Raw genomic sequence first — 21702 nt, 5'->3', positions numbered from 1 at the left:
GGGGAGGCACGAGCCTCATGGGCCTTGCAGGCCTCACCCTCTGGCCTCTCGCCAGGCAGCCGACTGGGCCCAACTCGGTCCAGCCCGGCTGCAAAAAGTGGAGAGGAGATGAGAAGTGAATAAGATGTAAAAAGGATCCTGAGAGACATCTACCAGCCTGTTGTGAGGAACGGCTGCAGACGCCAAGGTCAGTTCAGAAGGAGGGGGAGGAGTAATGCGGCTCCTGGCCAAGATTCCCCTGCAGCCTGTGGTAACGACCATGGTGGAGCAGGTTGTCCCCCTGCAGCCCATGGAGGTCCACGGAGGAGCAGAGATCCACTTGGAGCCCGTGAAGGACCCCGTACCCGGGGAGGTGGATGCCTGAAGGCAGCTGTGGCCCGTGGAGGGCCCGCTGGGACAGCTGTTCTGGAAGGACTGCACCCGTGGAAGAGATGACCCATGCCAGAGCAGTTCCACGAAGGACTGTGGCGTAGGGGTGGGACCCCACAACGGAGCAGGGGAGGAATGCGAGGAGTTCTTCCCCCAACCATGAAGCAGCGGCATAAAACAACGTATGATGAACTGACTGCAACCCCCATTCCCTCTTCCCCCCTATGCCGCTCGGGAGGGGAAGGTAGTAGAGATAATGTTAAGCTCAGGAAGAGGGAGGGGTGGAGGGAGGTTATCTTGTTCTCTGTCTCATTATCCTGCTGTTTGTAGTAATAAATGAATAGTTTTCCCCAAGTCGAGTCTGTTTTGCCCGTGACGGTAACTTTAAGGATTTCTCCCTGTCCTTATCTCAAACCTCGAGCCGTTTTTCCTTATATTTTCTCTCCCTGTTCTCTCGGAGTGTGGGGGGAGTGAGAGAGAGACTGCGTAGTCTGGTCCGATCGGGGCTGAACTACGACAATTAGCTAGCAGTATTTATTCATATAATACTGCTGTATTGGAAACACTGAGATCTTAACTTTTAAAATCCTCAAAATAATGATTTCTACAATTCTGTATTAATAAACTGTTTTCTCTTTTTTTCCCTTTTTTCCTCCTGCATTTTTCCATTCAAGATTCTGCAAGTCTCTCCACTTCTACACTTACCTGCAAAAATCTTTTGTATGCTGAATCATGAAAAAAATACCTAGGTTAGTATTTAAAACCAGCCACGCAAGGAAGAAGTCTTTTTCTTTTCTTTTCTTTTTTTTAATCTTTTCAGTGGAAGCACATTTATTTCAAACTTCCAAAAGACAATTACTTAAATTGTGAGAAAAGGTTCTGCAGTATAGAGCATGTTTAAGATTTTAGTTACCTATCCAACCAGTGAAACAGAACTGATTATCAATCTTTGCAACATTTTAAAATACTAAGATAAATATTTTGGGAAGTACAGGTAATTATGCAAGGCTTTTATTGAGACAGGCACATACCCATCACCCACCACAGTTAACAATATGGACCAGCTAGGAATAAATCTCTTAAATTACGAAAGTTCTAGTTAAGAATTACCTTCAGTTCCTGAAGCTGGTCAGGTTCATAGAGCTTTGGAGACAATGCTTGGGCAAGAAAAGCATCAAGTTCCTGGCGACGAAGTATACGAACCCCCGGCCACTGTACCATATACCTACAGAGAAATCCCATAATTATTCAGAAGCTTCCTTTAATAGACAAATCAAATGGTATTTTATGTGATCGGAAGAATGCAACATCAAAAAAAAAAAAAAATCTTTTTTGTTGTCTAAACTTGAAGAGTTGAAAAGGCCAAAACACCAAATACATTTGAAGTTTAAATTTGTTTAAATTCACATGGAAGAGCTACTGGCTCTGAATGAGTTGTGCAAACTCTGCTTCCAGTGAGGAAGGGGAGGACAGGCTGCCAAAACCAAATTTAAAACATAAGTGGATTCTGATACATCTAAAAATGAAATAATATAAAGATTAATTTTCCTTATTAAAAAAGACTAATGGTAAAAGGACTTTGTGAATATGTTTGCCAGATAACACGTTACTCAGCAATTATCTCGTCGGTGAATTTTATGCTCATCACGTCCTAATGAACAACAATTTATATATGGCACATGTCAGAGCAGAGAAACACAGTGTCCAAATGAAATGAGGTCTGCTTTAAGATACCATTTGGACTATTTTTTTTTTGGTATACTTTACTATTCTATAAGGAGAAAAAGAAAAGAGTTTTAGTGCTCAAAAGCCAAGATGCAGTATAATAGAACTAAAGACAAATTTACATTTATGACTCTCAAAAACGGCTTAAAATTTTTCATGTGCCACATGCTAATCTTGGATTCTGTCAGATTTATAAACTAGTTGTACTGAAATAATCCTCCCTTTTCCAAAAAGGTAAGCATCTCTCAATTCCTCAGTCTATTTTCAATCTGAAAATTAAACAGGCAACTATTTTGGACCTCGTGAGGTTCTCTTTGAAAAGCTGAAGTAAAGAATTAATACTTCAGCTGTTGGTTATCATCATCTCAACGAGATGAGCAATTCTAACACAGGGCATCTAACACAGCATAGGTAGAATATAATTCACATGAACTTTGTATCCTGAGAAGCTGCTACGCAGCTGTTCTCTGAAGAACACTCTTTTTTGCTTTCCAACTTCACCAACACAGCGTCTGACACCTTAAATGTTATTTTTCAGTAATGCGAAGTCTAGAGTATAGTAAGGGTAAAATAATTCCAATGCTGCAGTGGTCTCTTTGCAACACAACATTTTTTTCCTCTTCCCTTCAGTCCTCTAGGGACTGACGAAAGAAACGTTGAATATACAGCATGCTTTTAAGACTCACAGCAGCAATGTTCTAAAAAAACCTGAACAACTCCCTTCTAGTGATGTTGCAAATATGAATTATCACTTTCTGTACTCATGGTTTAATACAAAGTTAAAAATGTCAGAGAGATTACGCAGTAAAACCCTTCCTTCGTTCTCTTTTCCCTGAAGGTACCACTGACCTTAGTACACAACAGAGCACCATAAGATGAGTGGGCACATTAGTTGGATTGAGCATTGCTGGTGTATCTGATCTCATACAGGCCAAAAATGCCCTCATTCTTCGGTTCTTGTCTTCTACTGCTTTTCCCAGCCACAGCTTCTTCAGATTAGGACAGGTCCATTCCCTGAAGGCGAGTGCTTCTACCAGCTCAGGGGTCTGAGGAGATTTTCCTTTGTAAGCAGCCCATTCTTTAATTATCACTGGTGAAACTACAAAACGGCAACAGTTGAAAGAAAACACGCCCAGTTAAAAAGCAGTGTACACCAAAAACTTTGTATGCAAGAGATTTTGATCCAAAAAGCATCACTCAGACTGCGATAGATACTGATGTTCTGGATGACATTGCCAAATTGGTAATTCAGATTCTATATGGGCCAACTTTCAGCTGCGATCACTGAGAAATTAAGTACATGCAAGTGTACACTAGGAATGTCACATTCATATTTTCAAATTAATATACAACACAAAGGAATTACATATATTTCTCCAAAATAAACAGCATTAATTTGAAAATGCAATTTTCCCCTAAAATATCCGTGACATTAACCAAAAACCTACAGTGATAAATAAAAGTAATACACAAATACAAATATATTCCATACATGGTCTTTTAAGAACTATATAATCCTAGTGATTTTATTCAAATCAGATTTAAAACTTAGATTATACTTGTTTGTGGTTGTTAAACTACTGCAATGGAATGAGACCTCAAATATGAGCAGTTTTGTTTGGGTTTTTTTTGCCTAAAAATTTTGCAAAATATTACTTTACATAAGTCTTTCAGTGTACTGCACTGCTTTCTATTAAGAAGTTAATATTTTTGTGTCTGCTAAGCTCCCTTCCATCCACATCAAAACAAAGACTGTTCAACTCTACATTGCTGCTAAATCATCTCCTTTTTTTTATGTTTGAAGGCAATCAAAACAGAACACAAGTTCAAAAAAAAAAAAAAAAGTCAGGAGTGAGAAATGATACCTTTGGCCTTGGAATGACCCCAAGTTTGACACAGCTCAAAATTTGTTTGCACCCTTCTTAACTCAGAGCCCAGTTACGCAGTGTGGAAAGATTCAAGGAGCTTGTTAGTGAAGCTTCAGGTTACAGCCCAAGGGAGACTCGCGCAGGAGCACAGACCCGCTTTCTGCTAGAAGGCTTTCTATTACCAGTCGAGAAGGGAGTACCGCTGGTGCCAGGACAGCCCTTACAGCCACAAAGTCTCTTTCAGCAATCAGACATCAGCCTTACCAGTCATTTTATAGCTGGGGGCAGGCAAACCATGGCAGAGGGGATGACTGGGATTGAAAAAACCAGCCCCAGAACTTCCCCAAAACACTCTCATGCTTTTCTGGAATCAAACTACTCTAGCAGTATAGCTACGTTTCATAGAGCTTGGGATAAATTTTGCAAAGATAACACGCAGCAATGAAAATAAATATTCTGATATATTTAGTTGGTAGCCTCACTACAAAATCATGTTCTATTTTGGTTGCTACCAGTTTTCACGTGCCACCAAGCTGCACAAGATGGGCTTTAACAGCCAGCAGAGCTACTCCGTTATTTGTGCTTATGGCACCGGTTTTCACTTCTTTAGGCCCGGGACAGTAAACACGAACAAATAAAAGATATATTTTATGTAGGCTTTCAAAGACTCATTTAATTGTTTTATGTCTCAGAAGCAAAAGATACTTCTGGACCCAAACTTCTTAGCTCTCTCAGCAAACAGACAGCAAACACAATGAGGGTACTATGTGTAACAGTTTAATCTGTTAGCAGTAAAAACCTCCAAACTGTTAACAACTGACATAGAGCTGTTTGTGGTTTTGAGTCCTTTTTTTCTTTCCTTCAACCTCTTTTTGACAATGGAGGCAACACTCCTAGCTACACTCAGTTTCTCAGTCCGGATGCCCGTCCAAAGGCAAGCAGATGCAAACTCTATGCAGAGCACATCTAAGCACCCTCAGATGACCGCGGCCTCAGCTTCCACAACACCTGGAACAGCAGGCAACAGCAAAGAAACAGAGCTATACAGAACACAACATTGGGCTGGTTGGAGATGTCCCTGCTCCTTGCAGGGGGTTGGACTGGAGGGCCTTTAACGGTCCCTTCCCACCCAAACCATTCCATGATTCTACGATTTCACTATTGTTTCTTTCATATATACATATTTCATATATAAAGACCTCAAGCTTGGAGGGGGGGCAGATATTTTATATCTATGTTTTCTATCTGCAATCCTACCTTTCAACATTCAAATCCGGTTCAAAGCTTTTCATCTGGGGATGACAACTTCCACGGCCCCGTGTGATTAAGGCCACAGGAAGAGTACCTCAGTTTGCTCTCAAAACATACTGGCTTCACTAACGTGCTACCTGTAGAGGTCACTCTGGAGATCCACCTTGGCTGCACCATTTTGCGCAGTAACGGTTATTAAGGGAAAGGTAATCATGCCTCTTGCAGAACAGTTTAATATGAAGGTCACTCTAGGGGCCTGGCAAACAGTATCCGCCCTGAAGGATGGCGATGAGGAACTACAGCTATATCAGTTGACAAGTAACTGTAGCACTCTTCACCCAAATTTAGCATTTAATGTAACAGCTGAATTTAGGACTTGTCTAGATCCACTTATTTCTCCAGGGCATTTTTACACCTTTGACAACTCTGTACTGGGACTGCTGCCAAAAACACTGTCTTCCTCAACGGCGGAGGATCTGCTGTCCTCAGAGGAACCTTCTGTGCTTTCCTCCCAGGACTTCCACTTGGAGATAAGCAACGTCAACCCTGAAGACGACACAACTACAATGAATGCTCGGGATCAGAGGGTGTTCAGCAACACCACCGCAGTGCTAACTACACTGTTTTTCATACTAAACCTCCTCCTGCTGCTGATCAGCAGATTTGAATACTCAGAGCAACCCAAGCAACCGCACAATATATTGACATCAGCTTTGAACATTACCCTGGTGACACTGTAAGGTCAATCCATGTAAAAAGGGTCAGCAGCAATCTGCATTAGGGTAACCTGCCTGATAAACACCTGAATGCTGGTGCAGGCTCTGAAGTCGTTAGCAACAGCATCCTGCCCACCCAAACTGTTAGAGCCCTTGTTGCTAACCACAGCTCAGGTGGTTTTGGTATTCTCTTTGCATTTTGTTCATGAACTGAACATGAGGTGTGAGGTACTTAATACCACTAGAAGATGAGCTGGCTAATGCAGATTAATCAAGCCTCATTTTTAACCTTATAATCTTTACTGACAGCACAGCTTGAGCTAAGCAGGCTTGATTTTGCAAAGGGGCTACTGCCCAAGGCACAGCTTTCCTTTTGGCAGGAACAGCACCAGCTGAATACTTCCTTGATGGAGAACAGTACATCACAAGGTGGCTAGGTTCAAAATAACAAACCTTTGGATCCAACCAGGAGTTCTGACCTCTTGTACAAGTGTGCGTTTTTCCACAGAGTGGAAAGGGCAGATGGTTTCATCTACATGTGTGTATTTATCAGAACATGGGAAATAACCCATTTCAGAGCTTGAAAAGAAGAGCAAGTCAGTCACTTTGCTTCCATCTCCTCAGAAGGAAGGGCAGCAAAAGCCAAGGGCACAGAACTTCGGGATTCAGCTTGTCATATCCTCTGGGAGGGACATGAGGACACGTACAGCAAAGGCACTCCTTAGCAGACAATCATCACTGAAGAACCTCACCCTCACTGACTACCTCCTCCAACAGATCTGTTGCTTTTTACTGGCTTTTCAACTAGATAAAAATAATAATGATTTAAAAGACAGGAAGTCATCCATTGTACGAAAGATCCATTATCTTGCTGTCTATATATTTAGTAATAACGACATGTGAGTTTATTATGTATTTTTCATAGCCTCCTATATACTTGCAAATTATTCACGTACAATTATTATGTTGCCAGTGTTTTATGACAGGATTTTAGATATTAATATATTCATTAACTCTCTACATAAATCTTAATGACAATATACATTTCTTTAGAAATTAATTTCTTAATTCTCTTAATGTCTCTTCATTCTTAAATTTTCTCATAACTGTTCATAACTTATTCCTTTTTGAGAGCAGCAAAAAAAAAAAAAAAATTAAGACACTGAAGGAGAATCAGCATCAGAAAAGTCAGCAAGGACTAATGAGTGTGATAATTGATCTGAGAAATCTGCTTTTCCCACTTAAGACACCATTCTCTCTTTCCATCTTGCACAGCCTGCCCAGCTCTTGCTACTTTGTAAGAGAGGCAAACAAAATAAACGCTTTCCTGCAGCACAGCCCTTTCAAACCACATGCTTGTATCTCAGCTCAAATCCATCTTTACTAGCACTGTCAGCTTTGCACTGAAGGAACTAACTTTTGGGTAGACGTCTGAATTTTTTTCTTGTTTTTTTTTTTTTTTAAGAGCACAGTCAGTCCTAAGACAGAAGTAGGTCAGTAGCTGAATGTGTCCTGCAGCAAGATTTGCCGGAGCTCCTGCAACTAAACCAAGTCAGCAGTAGTGTTCTTAGCCTCCACTGAGAATAAACCTCTGAAAAGCAGTATACATGAAAACAGAGATTATATAGGGATCCTCAGAAGCCTACAGAGAACATTCGAGGCTTCCAAGATAAAAACATTCTGAAAACTGAAGCAAGTCTTCAGCACTCGGCTACTTCACCACTACAAACTTCTTAGTACACTTTTAAGGACAGAAGTCTCATGAGGATAAATGAATACGGCAAATAACAGCACTGTTTTAATCCTGAAATAACCTTGTAACCTGAAGTACTACTAAGTTCTGCAAGCTTAAAGAATTAAGAAGTTTGTGACAATACGTGTGCTGAGATAATTCAAGCACAGTAAATATTCTCACAGAATAACTGGCTGAGATGAATAGTTTTTCCAACATAGTGGGAAGATTGTAATCTTCCCAAAGAACATACAAAACTATTTCACAATTAAAAACAGAAAGAGAAAAGGGAATTGACAAAGTTTACAACTGATTATTTTTAACCTTTTACACATGCAGACTGTGACTGATGCTTTCATACATTCTAAATATGTCATTCTTAAATTTAGTTTAGTGATAGCAGGCTCCTATACACAAAAGACTTCTGCTGCTGCCATCCACTTACTGCTCTAGCATTCCTTTAACCTTTCTAAGATGCTACTGTAAAGTTCAATCATTTCCTTGTACGCATTTCATTATTTAAAAAAAAAAAAACCAAACGCTTTAGAATGAGGAGTTTGCATTTTCTGGAACGTTAGCAACTCCTGGAAGCAAAAGACTTAAAGACAACTTCCAGATTAATATGAAGATTAAAATTCATCCCTCTGAATTAGCAAGATCATCTTTTGACAAGTCTGTTTGCAAAAGTTCAGTGTGTCTTCACCCAGGTCTACCTTTACCTACATTCCACTTGACTTCTGGGGATTTTAAATCAAGTTTTTATATGCCAATATCTGAAAGGTACTAGAGACTTGCAAATTTCACTGAAGTACGTTTAATTATACATTTGGGAAGAGAGGGTAAGTTAACACATGCACCATAAAGCAAATTTGTATGCATATGCACAGAATAGAAGTTCCCTATAATCAAGTTCTGACATATACTTTGAAAACTACACCACAAACTGACATTACTTGCTGCAAGCCTGATAGCAGCTCGAGCACACATTTAAAAAAACCGAACTCCAGAGCTTGTTTAGAAATGGTTTCATTTATAGTTCTTAAAACTACTACAGGAAATAAAATTTCAAATTAACAACATCTTTTTCTATTATCCATTGATCAAATAAGCCATATATTCCTCCAACGTTAGCTACACTGATGAAACCAGTAACTGTTCTCATTTAAACCATGGTACAAATGGATATGAAAACACAGCAAAGTGAAGAGAAATAAAGAATGGATTCTGCAGTACATACATTCTGGTGGAAGTCTGTTCTTTCTAAAAGCAAGTCTTTCAGTTTTCTTTCTGCTTTCTGCCAAACTAAACAGGACTCCGTAAACATACTGACGAACTGGCCTATAAAGGAGAGCAGCAGGAGGCAGGTCTTTGTTGGCTTCATCTTCTATAGAAACCGCAATTTTGATTTCACCCTTGTTCATGAAAGAAAGCAGAAAAATATGACACGTTATAGCAAACAGAAAGTATTTAGATATGCATGGTAAGTGAATCCAGCTCTGCTACAAAGCTCATCTAGTCAAGAAAAATGGGATCCAGCAGCAACATGGATCTTGTGTATGTGAAGGTAACGGCAGAGGAGGATTACCCCATGAACTACTTGCTCTACTCCAATAAGTCTCCAGGCTCTGATTAACCCTGTTGCTCTCCTCTTTCTCTTCTCCATCATACACCTTTTTTGTTGTTGTTGTTTGGACTATCTGCAGGTTAGGATTACCTAAATATTGATCTTCAAATATGGATACTTTGAACAGTGAAACAGTACACATGAAGACAGAGTAACATGTAGAGTAACAACTTTATGAGAAGACCAGGCCAAAAAATCATAACTGGAAATGACACATGTAAGGTTGTTTTTGAATGTATATAAATTAAGCTTTAGCATTTTATATTTTTTCAGAAAAAGTGCATGAAAGAACCTTCCAACATTCTCTCTCAAAACAGAAGCAACATTCTATGCTTTCTGTGTCTGTGCATCCAACCATGTTAAGGTTTTCTTGGAAAATGACTGACCTTACTGTATTGCTCCCAAGTATCAGCCTTTATTTTCAACACTAACAAGCAAGCACTCCATTTTGCTTCTTCCACTTAAAAACCATTTAAACTGTCCCAGTAATGAATACTGCAGGTGACATCTTGGAGCGATTTCATTAGGATACTGTCAGGTTTAACTCCTACAATGCTACTTTAGGTGTAAGGTATGTCTGAAAGGTCTCTATACCTAACAGCAACATAACCTGCAACACCTCTGCGTGCCAATTTCTAAACAATCCCATAATTACACCAGAAAGTATCTGTCAGCATACCCACGGTATACTTTACGTTCCCTGAGGGTACTTGTTCAAAAGCACTTCAGATAGTGGGGAAAACAAAACAGTCTTGAGTAGTACTGATTTATTTTTGATGCAGCCATCTCCAGTTTTACTTTTCTCCTCTGTTGGGAGGGGATTTCTCAAACGCAGGCATTTAATTTGTTTCCTCCCATTGTAAGAGATGACATTAAACATCACGCAGTATTTAAATGTACCAACAGTACTTGGCTACGCAAAGTATGACACAGGACTGGCACCAATGGTCTTTGTACACCTTTTGAGTCTTCCCCACTTTGGTTCGATAATGAAGGAAAGTGTAAGAACATGACAAGCAATACAAGCTACGGTGCAAAACAAACACATGGGAAATAGGAAATCCAAAGCTCAACCTTGACACAGAAACTTCTCTTTTTATGGATTTCAGATCCTCGCCTATGGTCCTTATTGTCCTGAAGTGGATTTTTAAGATGAATGCAAGTTAAGAGGAATGAGGACAGTGCCATTTCAGGAGATGCTGTACAAACATGTACAAGGAATGGGTTTGATGTCTGAGAACCAGTACTAAGCGTCTTGAACACTAACGAGGAAGATGATTAAAGTTGTCTCATTCTGGGACTCATCTGTTTGCACTTAGAAGGAACAATGAACTCAAGTCTTTTGAGACTAGATTAAGTCAAACACAGAGTTGTGCAGAACACCACTGCCCTGGCTCCTTCCCTGTTCAACACAAAGCAGCCTTCAGCAGCTTCCAGACACACCGAAGCAGGTTATCACTGCCTGTTTCTGTAAGAAGCTCTCCTGTTTCTTTCCAAGGTGTCCTCATGTGGCCATTCAGGTACATTTTTTTTTTTTTTTACAGGACACAATGAGCAGACAAAGTCCTAGGCTGTGTGAAAACGCTTGCAGCTTACCTGGGGTTTGAAGGCTAGCACATAAAATAGCCAAACCAAAGAAAAAAAAAAACCAAAGCCATCAGAAATGTTCTGCCAAACTAAAGTGAACTAAAATTCAGAACATTGAGTTCATCTATAATTATATTTTAGGATTATACAAAAAGGATTTCTTAAAGCTGCTATGATTCTATCTGTGCTAGCTACCAGGGATGAGACAGATCAAATTCTGAGGGAAAACAATCTTTTTGACACCAAAGCACATACACAGGAGGTTCTAGATGGAAATGCACTCTACATGAAAACACACACACATATAAATAGATACATAAAAATATCTACATATATCCAGGAAAAATGAATAATTTTGTAAGTAAACACTTCTAATTACAGTCACCTCATATTTATTGGAGCAATGTACCAGATCAGTGGCTAGAAAACGGGGAAAAAATTGTTAGAAGCACTAAAAATGGACCAAAACTCAACACTTAAAAGATTTAAATTTATGACCCTCTTCAGCCAGAAATTAAGTGCAATTATCTTTACAGAATCATTACTTCACAGTGCATAAGTTTCAAATGTCATACCTTGGTTAGGACATGAAAGATGTAGGGATACATTAACCCCTTCTTGTGCCTGTGTTCTGCCACTCTTAGTACTTCAGGTGCTACAGGAGGTAATGGAGGGGTAGTAATATCCATGTGGTTTCTGGTGGGCATTGACAACAGGCATGGGATTTGTGGATTACTGGTTTGATTCCCTTTGACATCAGCTGCCTGACTTCCTGAAGAAGCGCTAGAGGAACCTTCTGCCTGTAACAGGACATACAAAATCAAGCGCTTTTGAACACGTACAGAAACATACCAGGAGATCAGCCAAGAGAAACAGCACATTTCCTTCTTCACCCACAATAAAAATAGTAAATCTTCACATCAAGTTGTATCAGTATGTAGAAAGTATTATCCAAAGCCAGTTAAAAGTTTTGCAGAAAATGTAAACTTTCAGCCAGCAGAAGCAAATTACTGAAAAAAATAAATATTATGGCAAAGCTTTAAACTTATTAACACCAACAGTAATTTTTTTTTTTTTTTTAATTTTTAATTGCACAATAGTGGGTGACTGATGACCTCTTAATGAAAGGTGAATGACCTCTTAACAAAGTATTTCCAAGATATTAGCAACTAAATGGATTAACTGACAAGGTCTATAATTTACCTATACTTCATTAATACATCCCTTCCCAATTTGCATTTCTAAATTAAGCAGGAAAAAACCCCATAGTTCAATTAAAGACCTCGAAAACGTATAGTGTCTGAACTCAAGAGTTTTGTAAATGTTTTGTTCCTTTTAAACATAAAATTATTTTATCTGAGAAGATGACTGTGAGAGAAAATGGCAACATTTTCTGACTGCAAGATTGAAGTGGCATTTTATTCCATTTCTAGAAATGTAGTTCACCAATTCATAGGAAAAACATGACGCATAAAAATACACTGCAAACCTCCTGGTGAATAAGCCTTTTGTAAGCATTTATGTTTTCTCTCATAGACACTCCCAAAAAACGTAGAGTTCATTCCTAAAAATCCTTGTCTTCATAACTGAAAGCTCTTTTTTAGCTTAAGAATTCATACTGGTTTCATGTCTATAAACTATTACAGTAGTATTAAGAAATTTTGAGACTCAGATTTAGTTTGTTCACTTGATGATGCATCATGCATGAGTATTTTCACAATTTGTGTAGAGAATTTCACATGCTTCATAAGACTTCAAAAGCAAAGCTGAAACAGAAATGGCCAAAGCCATGAAATCCCACAGAACAAGCAACATAAAAAAGGCCCAGACAAGCTCAGCTTGTCCACTTCAGGCTCTTACGAAAAATATAAATCTACGTGTAAAAACAAAAAAAAAAAACCCACACAACCTCCAAAAACCTCATATAGGAAGGTGTATATTAGTAAAAACATGCTCTAGTAAATTATCAAAGGGGCAATGTTATTTTCAGATTACATTTTAAGGACACAATCAAAGAGACGCTACTGAAAGGTTGTATTTTAGAGTTGGTAATCCAGACTTCATTTTATTTATCAAAATGAAAATATACAGAAGAAATGGTTAAAACCTGCAAACCACAACACACTAGTACAGAATGTTTTTATAGACACATGAGCTATCACAGCTCTATTAAATCTGTGTTATATTATCACATATATTTCTTTACCTGTTTAAAGATTTCTGTCCCTGTCTTCTACTGCCTACTTCCCAGAATGAGAAGTTTGCAGAACTGCCCATTATTGGGGTCATGGAGGGAAGAAGACAAAAAACCTCAAAAGATAGCAATGCTTTCCTCATTTGCACTGGCCGGGTTCCTCCTGGATCTGCTCCAGTGGTATTCAAACATCTACAGCTGAGGAACTACCACAGTTAAAAGTGGTTGTTTTTTTTTTTCCTTTAGCAATATACATCCACACAAATGAGATGAGCATACCTGTGTCGTGTGTAATCACGGAGTGAGACAACTACGAGCAAGGAATTTTGACATTTAAGTCAAGGAAAAGGAGCGTCAAGATTGCTGCTACCTATCTGATCTATGCTAGATTTTCAGCACTTTAAATTACCTCAAAAATTCACATAGCTCATTCAGTTGAAATCTTCAGGAAATATTTCTTTGTTTTAATCATTAATATAGGCCTCTCTAGGAAATGAGTTCATCTACAAAATGTACTCGTAATCCTCCCTGTCACGCTCCACAGATGCAACCGTCTTCTCCTGCTACTGAAGGCTGAAGAATTGATTTGATATTAAAAAAAAAAAGGGGGCAAGTAAACTCACAAGCATTTACACATTGAATTCCCTCCTCTGCAGGACATGGGGCTGTGCAGCACACATGCAGGGCTGCAACTGGGCCACACCACGCTTTGGACACGGCCCGGGATACACAGGAGAAAGGAATGTAGTAGGTCAGATCAGCATTTGCATATGGTGACTAATCTGCAGGCAGATACAGTTATCATACGGGGCGTAGTCTGCAAAAATAATAACCACTGATGGATGAAATCATCAGCTTGATATTTTAAGCACAAAGCCCAAGTTTACTGGAATTTCTGTGCCAAAGGTACAGGGAAAATGTTCTGTTTGTTCACAGCGTAACTCACTCGTGATTTTTTTTAAACACAAAATTAACAGTTGGTGTACAGTTCCATCACAAAGACGCAGGGATATTACGTGCAAATGCTTTGAATGTTCTTTCTAAACACAGTTCAAACTCAGAACACAGACCACCACACTCTTCATTTTACAACGGTCTGAAGAAATTTAATAGGATATTGTTAAGTCTTTATCAAGGGCTTAATTATCTCATCCTTACTTTGTTAAGCAGCAACACATTCTAACCGGTCCCACAGAGCTACTCTAATATGTACTACGTGAAATTCATACCAGGTGGTTATAAAGGACCTTTACTCCTCAGCTGAGCTTTAAAACACCCATAACGGTCCGTGGCTAACACCGAAATGTGTGTTAGAGCTGCTCTCACTACACTGTAGGTTATACAACATGGACCCTGAACCCACAGACACTTAGACTGCTACACCCCTTAGTAAAACTCAAAATAACGCGCTGCTGTAAACACGGATAGCAACAGCCAAGGATGAGACTGTTAGCTAAGGAGTAAACAACTTTATTGGTTTCTTTCTATTTTATATCTCAGATTTTCTAACACATCCTATTTAACTTTCATTTTTATGTATATGCTACAATAGTCCTTGGAAAACTTCTCAGAGTACTTTAAAGCTGTGCTGCTTTGTAATTCACAAAAATATGTAAACATTTACACTAAACCCCACAGATCAATATTGAAAATTCGACTCAGGAGTTTGCTGTAAAGCTTTAATACAAAATAACAAATTGTCATGTTTGGAACTTAAGGAATTACCTTTGTTTGGTCTCCCAGCTCTCCACGTGTCTGACTTTCTGACTGGGTTCCTGTTTTTTCCCAGCCTATTTTGTTCCCACTGACATGGCTGAAGGACAACATAAAGAAAAACATGGTATTAAAGTGCTGTTTAAGGTATTTGGGGATAAATCCTTGGGGACTGATACTGGAACTACGGGCCAGAGATGCTGATTTCATGGGATGCTATGTATTTGAAGTGTCAATTAGTAGGAGTCTTTATTAATTTACACTATGTCAACATTGAGATTGTATTTAAAAGCTGTATGTTACAATGACTAAATAATGTTCATGCAGGAATAATTCTGGATTGAATTTCAAATATTTGTCGCTATGCCAAGTATTTCCCTTAATTAGAAGAGTATTTCTACAAACTGTGATATAAATGACACTGTCTAGATTTCAGTTTCTGAATTTGTTCAAAATTTATTGCACAAAATGCACAAAGCAACACTAAAAAATGCTGAAAAATATTGTTTTTTCCTAAAGCAGGTACATTTCCAATTCTACACTGCATGGAGGCCATGCAAACTTACTTGATTTACTCAGCAAAACACATAATATTTAAAGTTGGCAGACTGCATCCAAAAAACAAAGTCCAAGCCACCATGCATAACTGCAGACACATTCAGAATTTCATACCGAGTAGGAACACACTTCCACTATTGTACACAACCCCAAACTTTTAGAAGCAATCACAGACCCGCTAAAGCCCCAGGCTTTGATTCTCACACAGCAAGCCACTGCACCTAACAAGACAAAAGTAAACACAAACTGCCTCTGTTCAAATTTCCTTTTTGTAGGTCAGCAAGCAGTAATTAAATGAAAGTCGGCACAACTTTATTGCCAAGGACAGACATATGATCTAGTGGAAGTCAGAAATACTTCTGCAGTAAACAAGGCACATTAGTAGGAGAGCAAAACCAATTTTGCTGCTGCTTTGTTCCACGCACAGCCTGTCAATGAGGGCTCTTAAGTCACTGTCCTAAACAGTGGATTTCTGACATTCACACCAGGTTTCCTTGCAAAGCCAAGTTATCCCAAAATTTAAGAAGTGTAAACACTACAAATTCAGTGAAGTTTCAGAGTTTTTAGCCTTTGAAATCTTAATGAATTATACTATGAAGTAGGAGTAAAGAGCTCAAAGGCTTTATGACATTTACCAAAACCTCACACACTCCTTCTTTTAATAAAACATAAGGGCAAAAGTGGAAAAACACCCAGCATTATTTGGTTTTGGATTTCTGCTTCTTAAGAAACAAGGTGACTAGACTGAACCACGGATATGTTTGCAGTCAGAGCGACCTTAAAAACTATTTTCTGAAGGTCTATCATATCACTAATAACAGACTTCTTACTTTCAGGATACTGGTGAACAACTCTGAAAATAAATTTATTTTAACAGAAGCCAAGTAAGAAAACATCCTCATGAAAAACTTACTTCACTGCACCTCCATTGCCTTCATCATTATCGGAGGATGAAGATGTAGAAGAGGCAGGAAAATAGGTTGAATCCACATGATTAGGGCTCCCACTCTGAGCTGGATTTATCGGAGAAGATCGTTCATACAATGGTGTATGTTTTCCTTCGTGAGGAATGTTACTGTAGTTGTTCTGCTCAGAAAGACTTTTTCCACCTGTTTCCAAGGTGATGGCCGGCTCAGACAGATTATATGGGTATGGACCCTGACCTTGGGCCCCACCCTGATTGGACATCTGCTGGGCCTAAAAGAAAGTGATCTTTCTTAAGTGAAGGTAATAAGCCTTTTCTTTAAACATACAATACATTATTTAATCATGTGGCATTTTCCAAATGTGTAGATTAAATCTCAGCCATCTTGGACATCCACAAAAATTGTTCTACCAGAGTCTGTAGTTCCAGACTTAATCAGTGAACACCCACGCTAAAAAAATTAGATATACCTTTCCCACCTAGATTTTAATTTGATGAGCACAGCAGGTTTCTCCCAAGGAGAAGGGCAGAGGGCTACACTTACCACAGGTTTTGCTTGTAGTGAGGTCTGTGGAATGTTAAGCATCTGAGAAGGAACATATGGTGGCACTATCCCAGGCATACCAAACTGATTTGGTCTGGCTGCTGGATCGCAAACATGAAGGAGAGGCGGGGAAAGGAGAAAAACAAACAAAAAAAAAAACACAAAAAAAAAGTCATGAAAATGCTCACTAGTTGACACAAACATTACTCTTTTTATCCTTTTGCTTCTATAGTTTATTTGTTTTTGTTCTGTTAGCAGTACTGTTTTCTAGTATGCCTTTAAGTCAGTTTTATTCATTTTTGCCTTTTAATAAAAATGCTTTGTAGCTTGTGAAGTCTATTTTACCTGTCTCACCCTCTCTCAGATCTTTGTGTCTCTCATAACTGCACATTTCACTACTGTACCTGGGAATCAACAGAAGGTTAAAGGGAAAAAAAGCCCAAGAGATGCCATAACGGAGAAGCCAGCAAAAACCATGTCTCACAGACACACAGTGCTGGCACTTTCTATCATTTGAATATTTGACCTCAATAGCCTTAATGTCCTTTATTGCAGGTCTTTGAATGTAAATAGAGACACTCCACCCTCAAAAAAAAAGAGAAGAAAAGATCTGTGTATCAGTAGGCTAACTTAAAATCTTTAGAAGATTCCAGCTCAACTTATGTTTCACTGTTAAGAATGATGCATGTGTAGTAAATTCTGTGATCATACAGTTTGTTTGTAAGCCTTGAGAATAAACTGCAATGCCAAAACAATTTGTGACTGCAACTGAAGAAGGTTTACAACATCAAAAAATCCAAGGCTATAAAAGCATTTCTAAAATGTGTTACAAGTCCAGTGAGAAACAGGAACTATGTTTTACGGAACAGAAACAGAAACTGTCTTCACGATTGGAGCAGGTCACCAGATTTCAGTTGTTTACAGCACCATGCTCTCAAGTGTCCGAATGCTAGAAATGACGCAGCAACAGCTAACAGGTAAAGCAGTCCAGGTTGTTCTCCTCTTTTTGAGGAAAGAACAATTTCTGCAGAAAAACCTTCTTTTGAAACCTCATACTCAATGGTCAATGAAAACTGCCAGAGAGTATAAACATTTTAATGAGATCCTGCTAATAACACTATTTCCAATTTAGGGCTATCTCAGGTCTTAGTTAAAATGAAAAGCCTTATTGCTTTAATTACTTACCCAGGTAATGTGGTGGATGAAATGGCATAGGTTTATTAGTTGCTGAGTAATAAGCAACTGCTCTCTTAAATCGAGTAACTTTGTCATCTGTTCTAGACTAAAATAAAAAATAAAAAGATCTGTCAGGAGCAAATCCAGGCATGTCATCTACAGGTCAGCACTGTACCGCAGCGCAGTTAATGTGCACCATACCACACACAGTACGAATGCCTACGGACCCTTCAGGAATACAGCACTGCTCCAGCACAAGAAATATGTTAATCCACGTAAGGATACAGCTGGAAAATGCCATCTTCATGTATCACTGATTCTCAGTGACAGTGCATAAAGCCAAATTACAAAATTATCAAGAATTAATAACTTTAAAGCACTGAGGGTAAATGCAGTATGGAAAGTGGAAAGTGAAATTACGATTTCTAAGACACTGCATATACCTATAGATTCCCATCATCAACTGGTTTTTATAGAATGCAATTCTTCAATGTCACACAATTGGTTTTAAAAAAAAACCTCCAGACCAATATTTTGCTTTATACTTTACCTGTGAATGTTGAAAAACATCTTTTGCTATGGCATCCAAATCAGTGGTGTCCTGAATATTACGGACGTAGTCAGCTACGGCTTTGATCACTACGTCACAAGGTGGTAAAACTAACTGGTGAGCACGTACCTATGCAAACAAACACACATGCCAGCATGAAACAACAGGGTAGCCCAAGACACTTCAGTTACACAGCAGAGAATAAACTCTTTATTCAAAATACATTCAACAAATTTTATGTTGCCAGATTCAGCATTTAAATATTTTTTGGGCCCTCCACTTTGTTTTTAAGACTTCACCTTAAACAATGACTCATGGTTTTCATCTATGGTTTGTTTTATATATATGTGAAACCTCACCTCTACGTAAATATTTGCAGGTTAAATATCAGCTCCAACAATGCTAATTATTTTACTGCTTTCTAGTTGGACATCTCCTCTAGTGCAAAATGCTTTATCTAATGTGGATACATCCTTTATATATATAAAGTATTTTGACACAGTTTATATTCTGAATGTGAACTGGTATCAGAACTGATGAGAGAGATCCACTGGGAAAAGAAAGATCTCTACGTACACAGAAAACAGAGGATTTGAAAAACAAATGCAGAAAAAGGAGTATCTCAAGGAAACTTATTTTTAAGATTTTACAGAAATTGGTCTAAAAAAAAAATCATTATTTGAAGATTACATATTTTATTAATTAGTGTTTTCAAATCCTGTATATTTCATTACCTGTAGTAGAATATACTCATACAGCTTCACCTTATCTATAACTTTTCAGGCAAGAAATTATTTTTATTTCTTTTATATCATAAATTGACAAAGAACGGATGTATGGATTTCTCCTGTTGCTATGATGTGAGCATAGTTACTTTCAAACGTCTCAGTATCAAGATGGTTATAGGGCTGGCTACTCTTTTTGCAGACACAGAGGAAATTCTTAAGATAATTCCATGATAAAATAGTTTCACTATTCCAGTACTAAAATAATTGACGTTTCACCATCCAATGACAGATGTGTCTGACCTCCCATATTCACCAACTATTTTAAATGGATAAGAAACACGCACTAAAATGTATGCTAAAAATTTCCCTCGTGTTTACAACCTGAGCCCATACAGACCACAGATCTGTCTACAAATCAAGAGTCTACGGTACAGTCTACTCAAGATGTTAGGAAAATGATGAATTCCCATTGATTCATCAGCCACTGACTCAAGCCACGGGTTTGAAAGGATAAGAATCACCGGACTTTGTAGCAGAAGACCTCTCTTTGTAGTAAGAAGAAAGAGATGGAAGAATTTTGTGGGACGACGTCCAAAGTCCCTACAGACAACGCTCCAGCAGCTCAGTGACTGGCAGCTGTGGATGGATGTGCTGTACCAGAAGTTCCAGACTCAGTTCTTTGGCCCGATCCCTTCTTGCATCCACATAGGGAAAGGAAGGGAACTGGACAGTCCTGGAAACCCTGGACTTCCACTCAACAATCTCCTCAATAGGCTCCTCCTGAAAATAAACTCAGGCTTATTGAGCACAGGATTACAGGAATTATTGCTCTTATGCACTGTGTGATCCTATACAGGGTATAGACACCTCAGGTCAAGCAGTCATCACGGACCATCGGAAATTAAAAGCGGTGAGCGGTACTGCTTGCTGGCTCTGAAGAACTACTCAACTGCAGGCAATTTCTGTTACCGTCCCTCCGTGCTGCACAATGCGCATACTCAGAGGGGCAGGAAAGAGGTCTCCAACTACATGTCCTAAATTTCAGAGAATGCCTGAGGAATTTCTAAAATTTCTGCCAGAACCTCTGTACAATTCTAGAGCACTCCATCCATGTCTATAGGGGCAGCTAAGTTTTTCCTTTTTACATATTTTGATCTGCCTATTCGCAAAATTCAGCAATTCAAGACTTGAGAGATCATTATTATTATTTAACAGTTCTATTTTTTAAGACACGAGAAAATGTGAAAAATCTTTATGCTTGTATTCCACAGAGGGCTCACACTTTACTAGAAAATACTGCAATTCAGCCTTGTCAGAAATGTTTATGCAAAACTCTGATTAATACTTCATTAATTCTATTTTGCAACTTTAAAATTTGTACCACAACCCCTTTTTATTTTATATGAAGCCTACCATATGTAATTATTTTCTTTCTTGCCCATATTTGATCCACATAAGATGCAATTTCTTAGATTGCCTTCTTCTTATTTACACTATGGAATTTTTGCCCAGATTCCCATTTTTATTAATTTCCTCCTAATGTCTACTTTTTACAAGTATCAGGATGTTCACTCTATCCCTGGTCATTCTCTACCAGAGATGAGCTCCACATTTTATGAGCCCAAATTAAGGACTGTTCTGTTTAGTGTAGTCAGTGGCACAGTAATTATTTCTATTTCAGACAGTAAATCCCACATTTTCACTAGTGTGCATCCTGAATATATATAATACTAAATATAGATCACATTTGCATGTAAAAAACCATTCACAAATATTGATGATAAAATTTTGCACCCAATCCGCAAGCTGAAATAATAGATTTTCTTCTCACTGGTAACCTAAGTAATTTTATGAACACCTAGCATTTTATTTGCACGTGTAACAGCTGTAAATCTCTAAAGTAGCCGAATCATAACATGGCTGTGTCGTGTTAGACGCGCTCTCTGCAGAGCCCTTTGGAGAAACCCTGCATCAGTACCTAAGTGTTTCTGCAATCTCTGCTTGAAAATTCAGTGGATTAAAGAAGTAATCTATCACTAGTTTTATGTGATCTCCAAGACAGTAATATTTAATAAAAAAATAATTTAAGAAGACATCACGTCATTCTAGCACTAATATTCAGCTCAGACCCTAGCTCAAGTGAGACATATTAAGAACTTACTACATATATCACCCCCAGTTTAGCTGTTTTTAAACAAATGGCCTAAAGACCTCACTGGAGCGTATTCCTCATGCCTGAAGTGAGACCTTCTAAAAGTACATTTTACACATTTAGAGGCGTTTCAGCCATTTGGATTTTATTTTCTTTTATTCTGTTTCAAAGACATCCAGTTCAGATGTCAGAACACCCTCAAAACTAAAAATGTCATGAACTACACAGAAGTCAGAAATGGAAGTGGAGAAATAAGAGGTACTTTCCTGATATTAAAGAAGAAAAGATTT

The 21702-nt window shown here is 38.5% G+C and overlaps 1 protein-coding gene across 5 annotated transcripts in view; it reads right to left on the bottom strand.

The window, feature by feature from the left end:
- The window catches only part of FAM120A (family with sequence similarity 120 member A), a 58268-nt gene that overhangs the window by 15644 nt on the left and 20922 nt on the right, over positions 1–21702 (bottom strand). For 3 of the 5 annotated variants that reach the window (XM_086755301.1, XM_086755303.1, XM_086755300.1), the window contains 9 exons: positions 18533–18661; positions 17992–18088; positions 16807–16907; positions 16251–16534; positions 14792–14879; positions 11448–11672; positions 8899–9073; positions 2944–3193; positions 1480–1594 (listed from right to left, as the gene is read on the bottom strand). In XM_086755301.1, coding sequence (XP_086611427.1) covers positions 1480–1594; positions 2944–3193; positions 8899–9073; positions 11448–11672; positions 14792–14879; positions 16251–16534; positions 16807–16907; positions 17992–18088; positions 18533–18661 — 1464 coding nt within the window. The remainder of the gene's footprint in view (positions 1–1479; positions 1595–2943; positions 3194–8898; positions 9074–11447; positions 11673–14791; positions 14880–16250; positions 16535–16806; positions 16908–17991; positions 18089–18532; positions 18662–21702) is intronic. The other 2 variants (XM_086755304.1, XM_086755302.1) reach the window with 1 other exon arrangement.

This window comes from Chlamydotis macqueenii, chromosome 10 (genome assembly GCF_036417535.1).
Source record: "Chlamydotis macqueenii isolate bChlMac1 chromosome 10, bChlMac1.mat, whole genome shotgun sequence".
Classification (NCBI taxonomy): domain Eukaryota; kingdom Metazoa; phylum Chordata; class Aves; order Otidiformes; family Otididae; genus Chlamydotis; species Chlamydotis macqueenii.
This window is presented reverse-complemented; position numbering and strand designations above follow the sequence as displayed.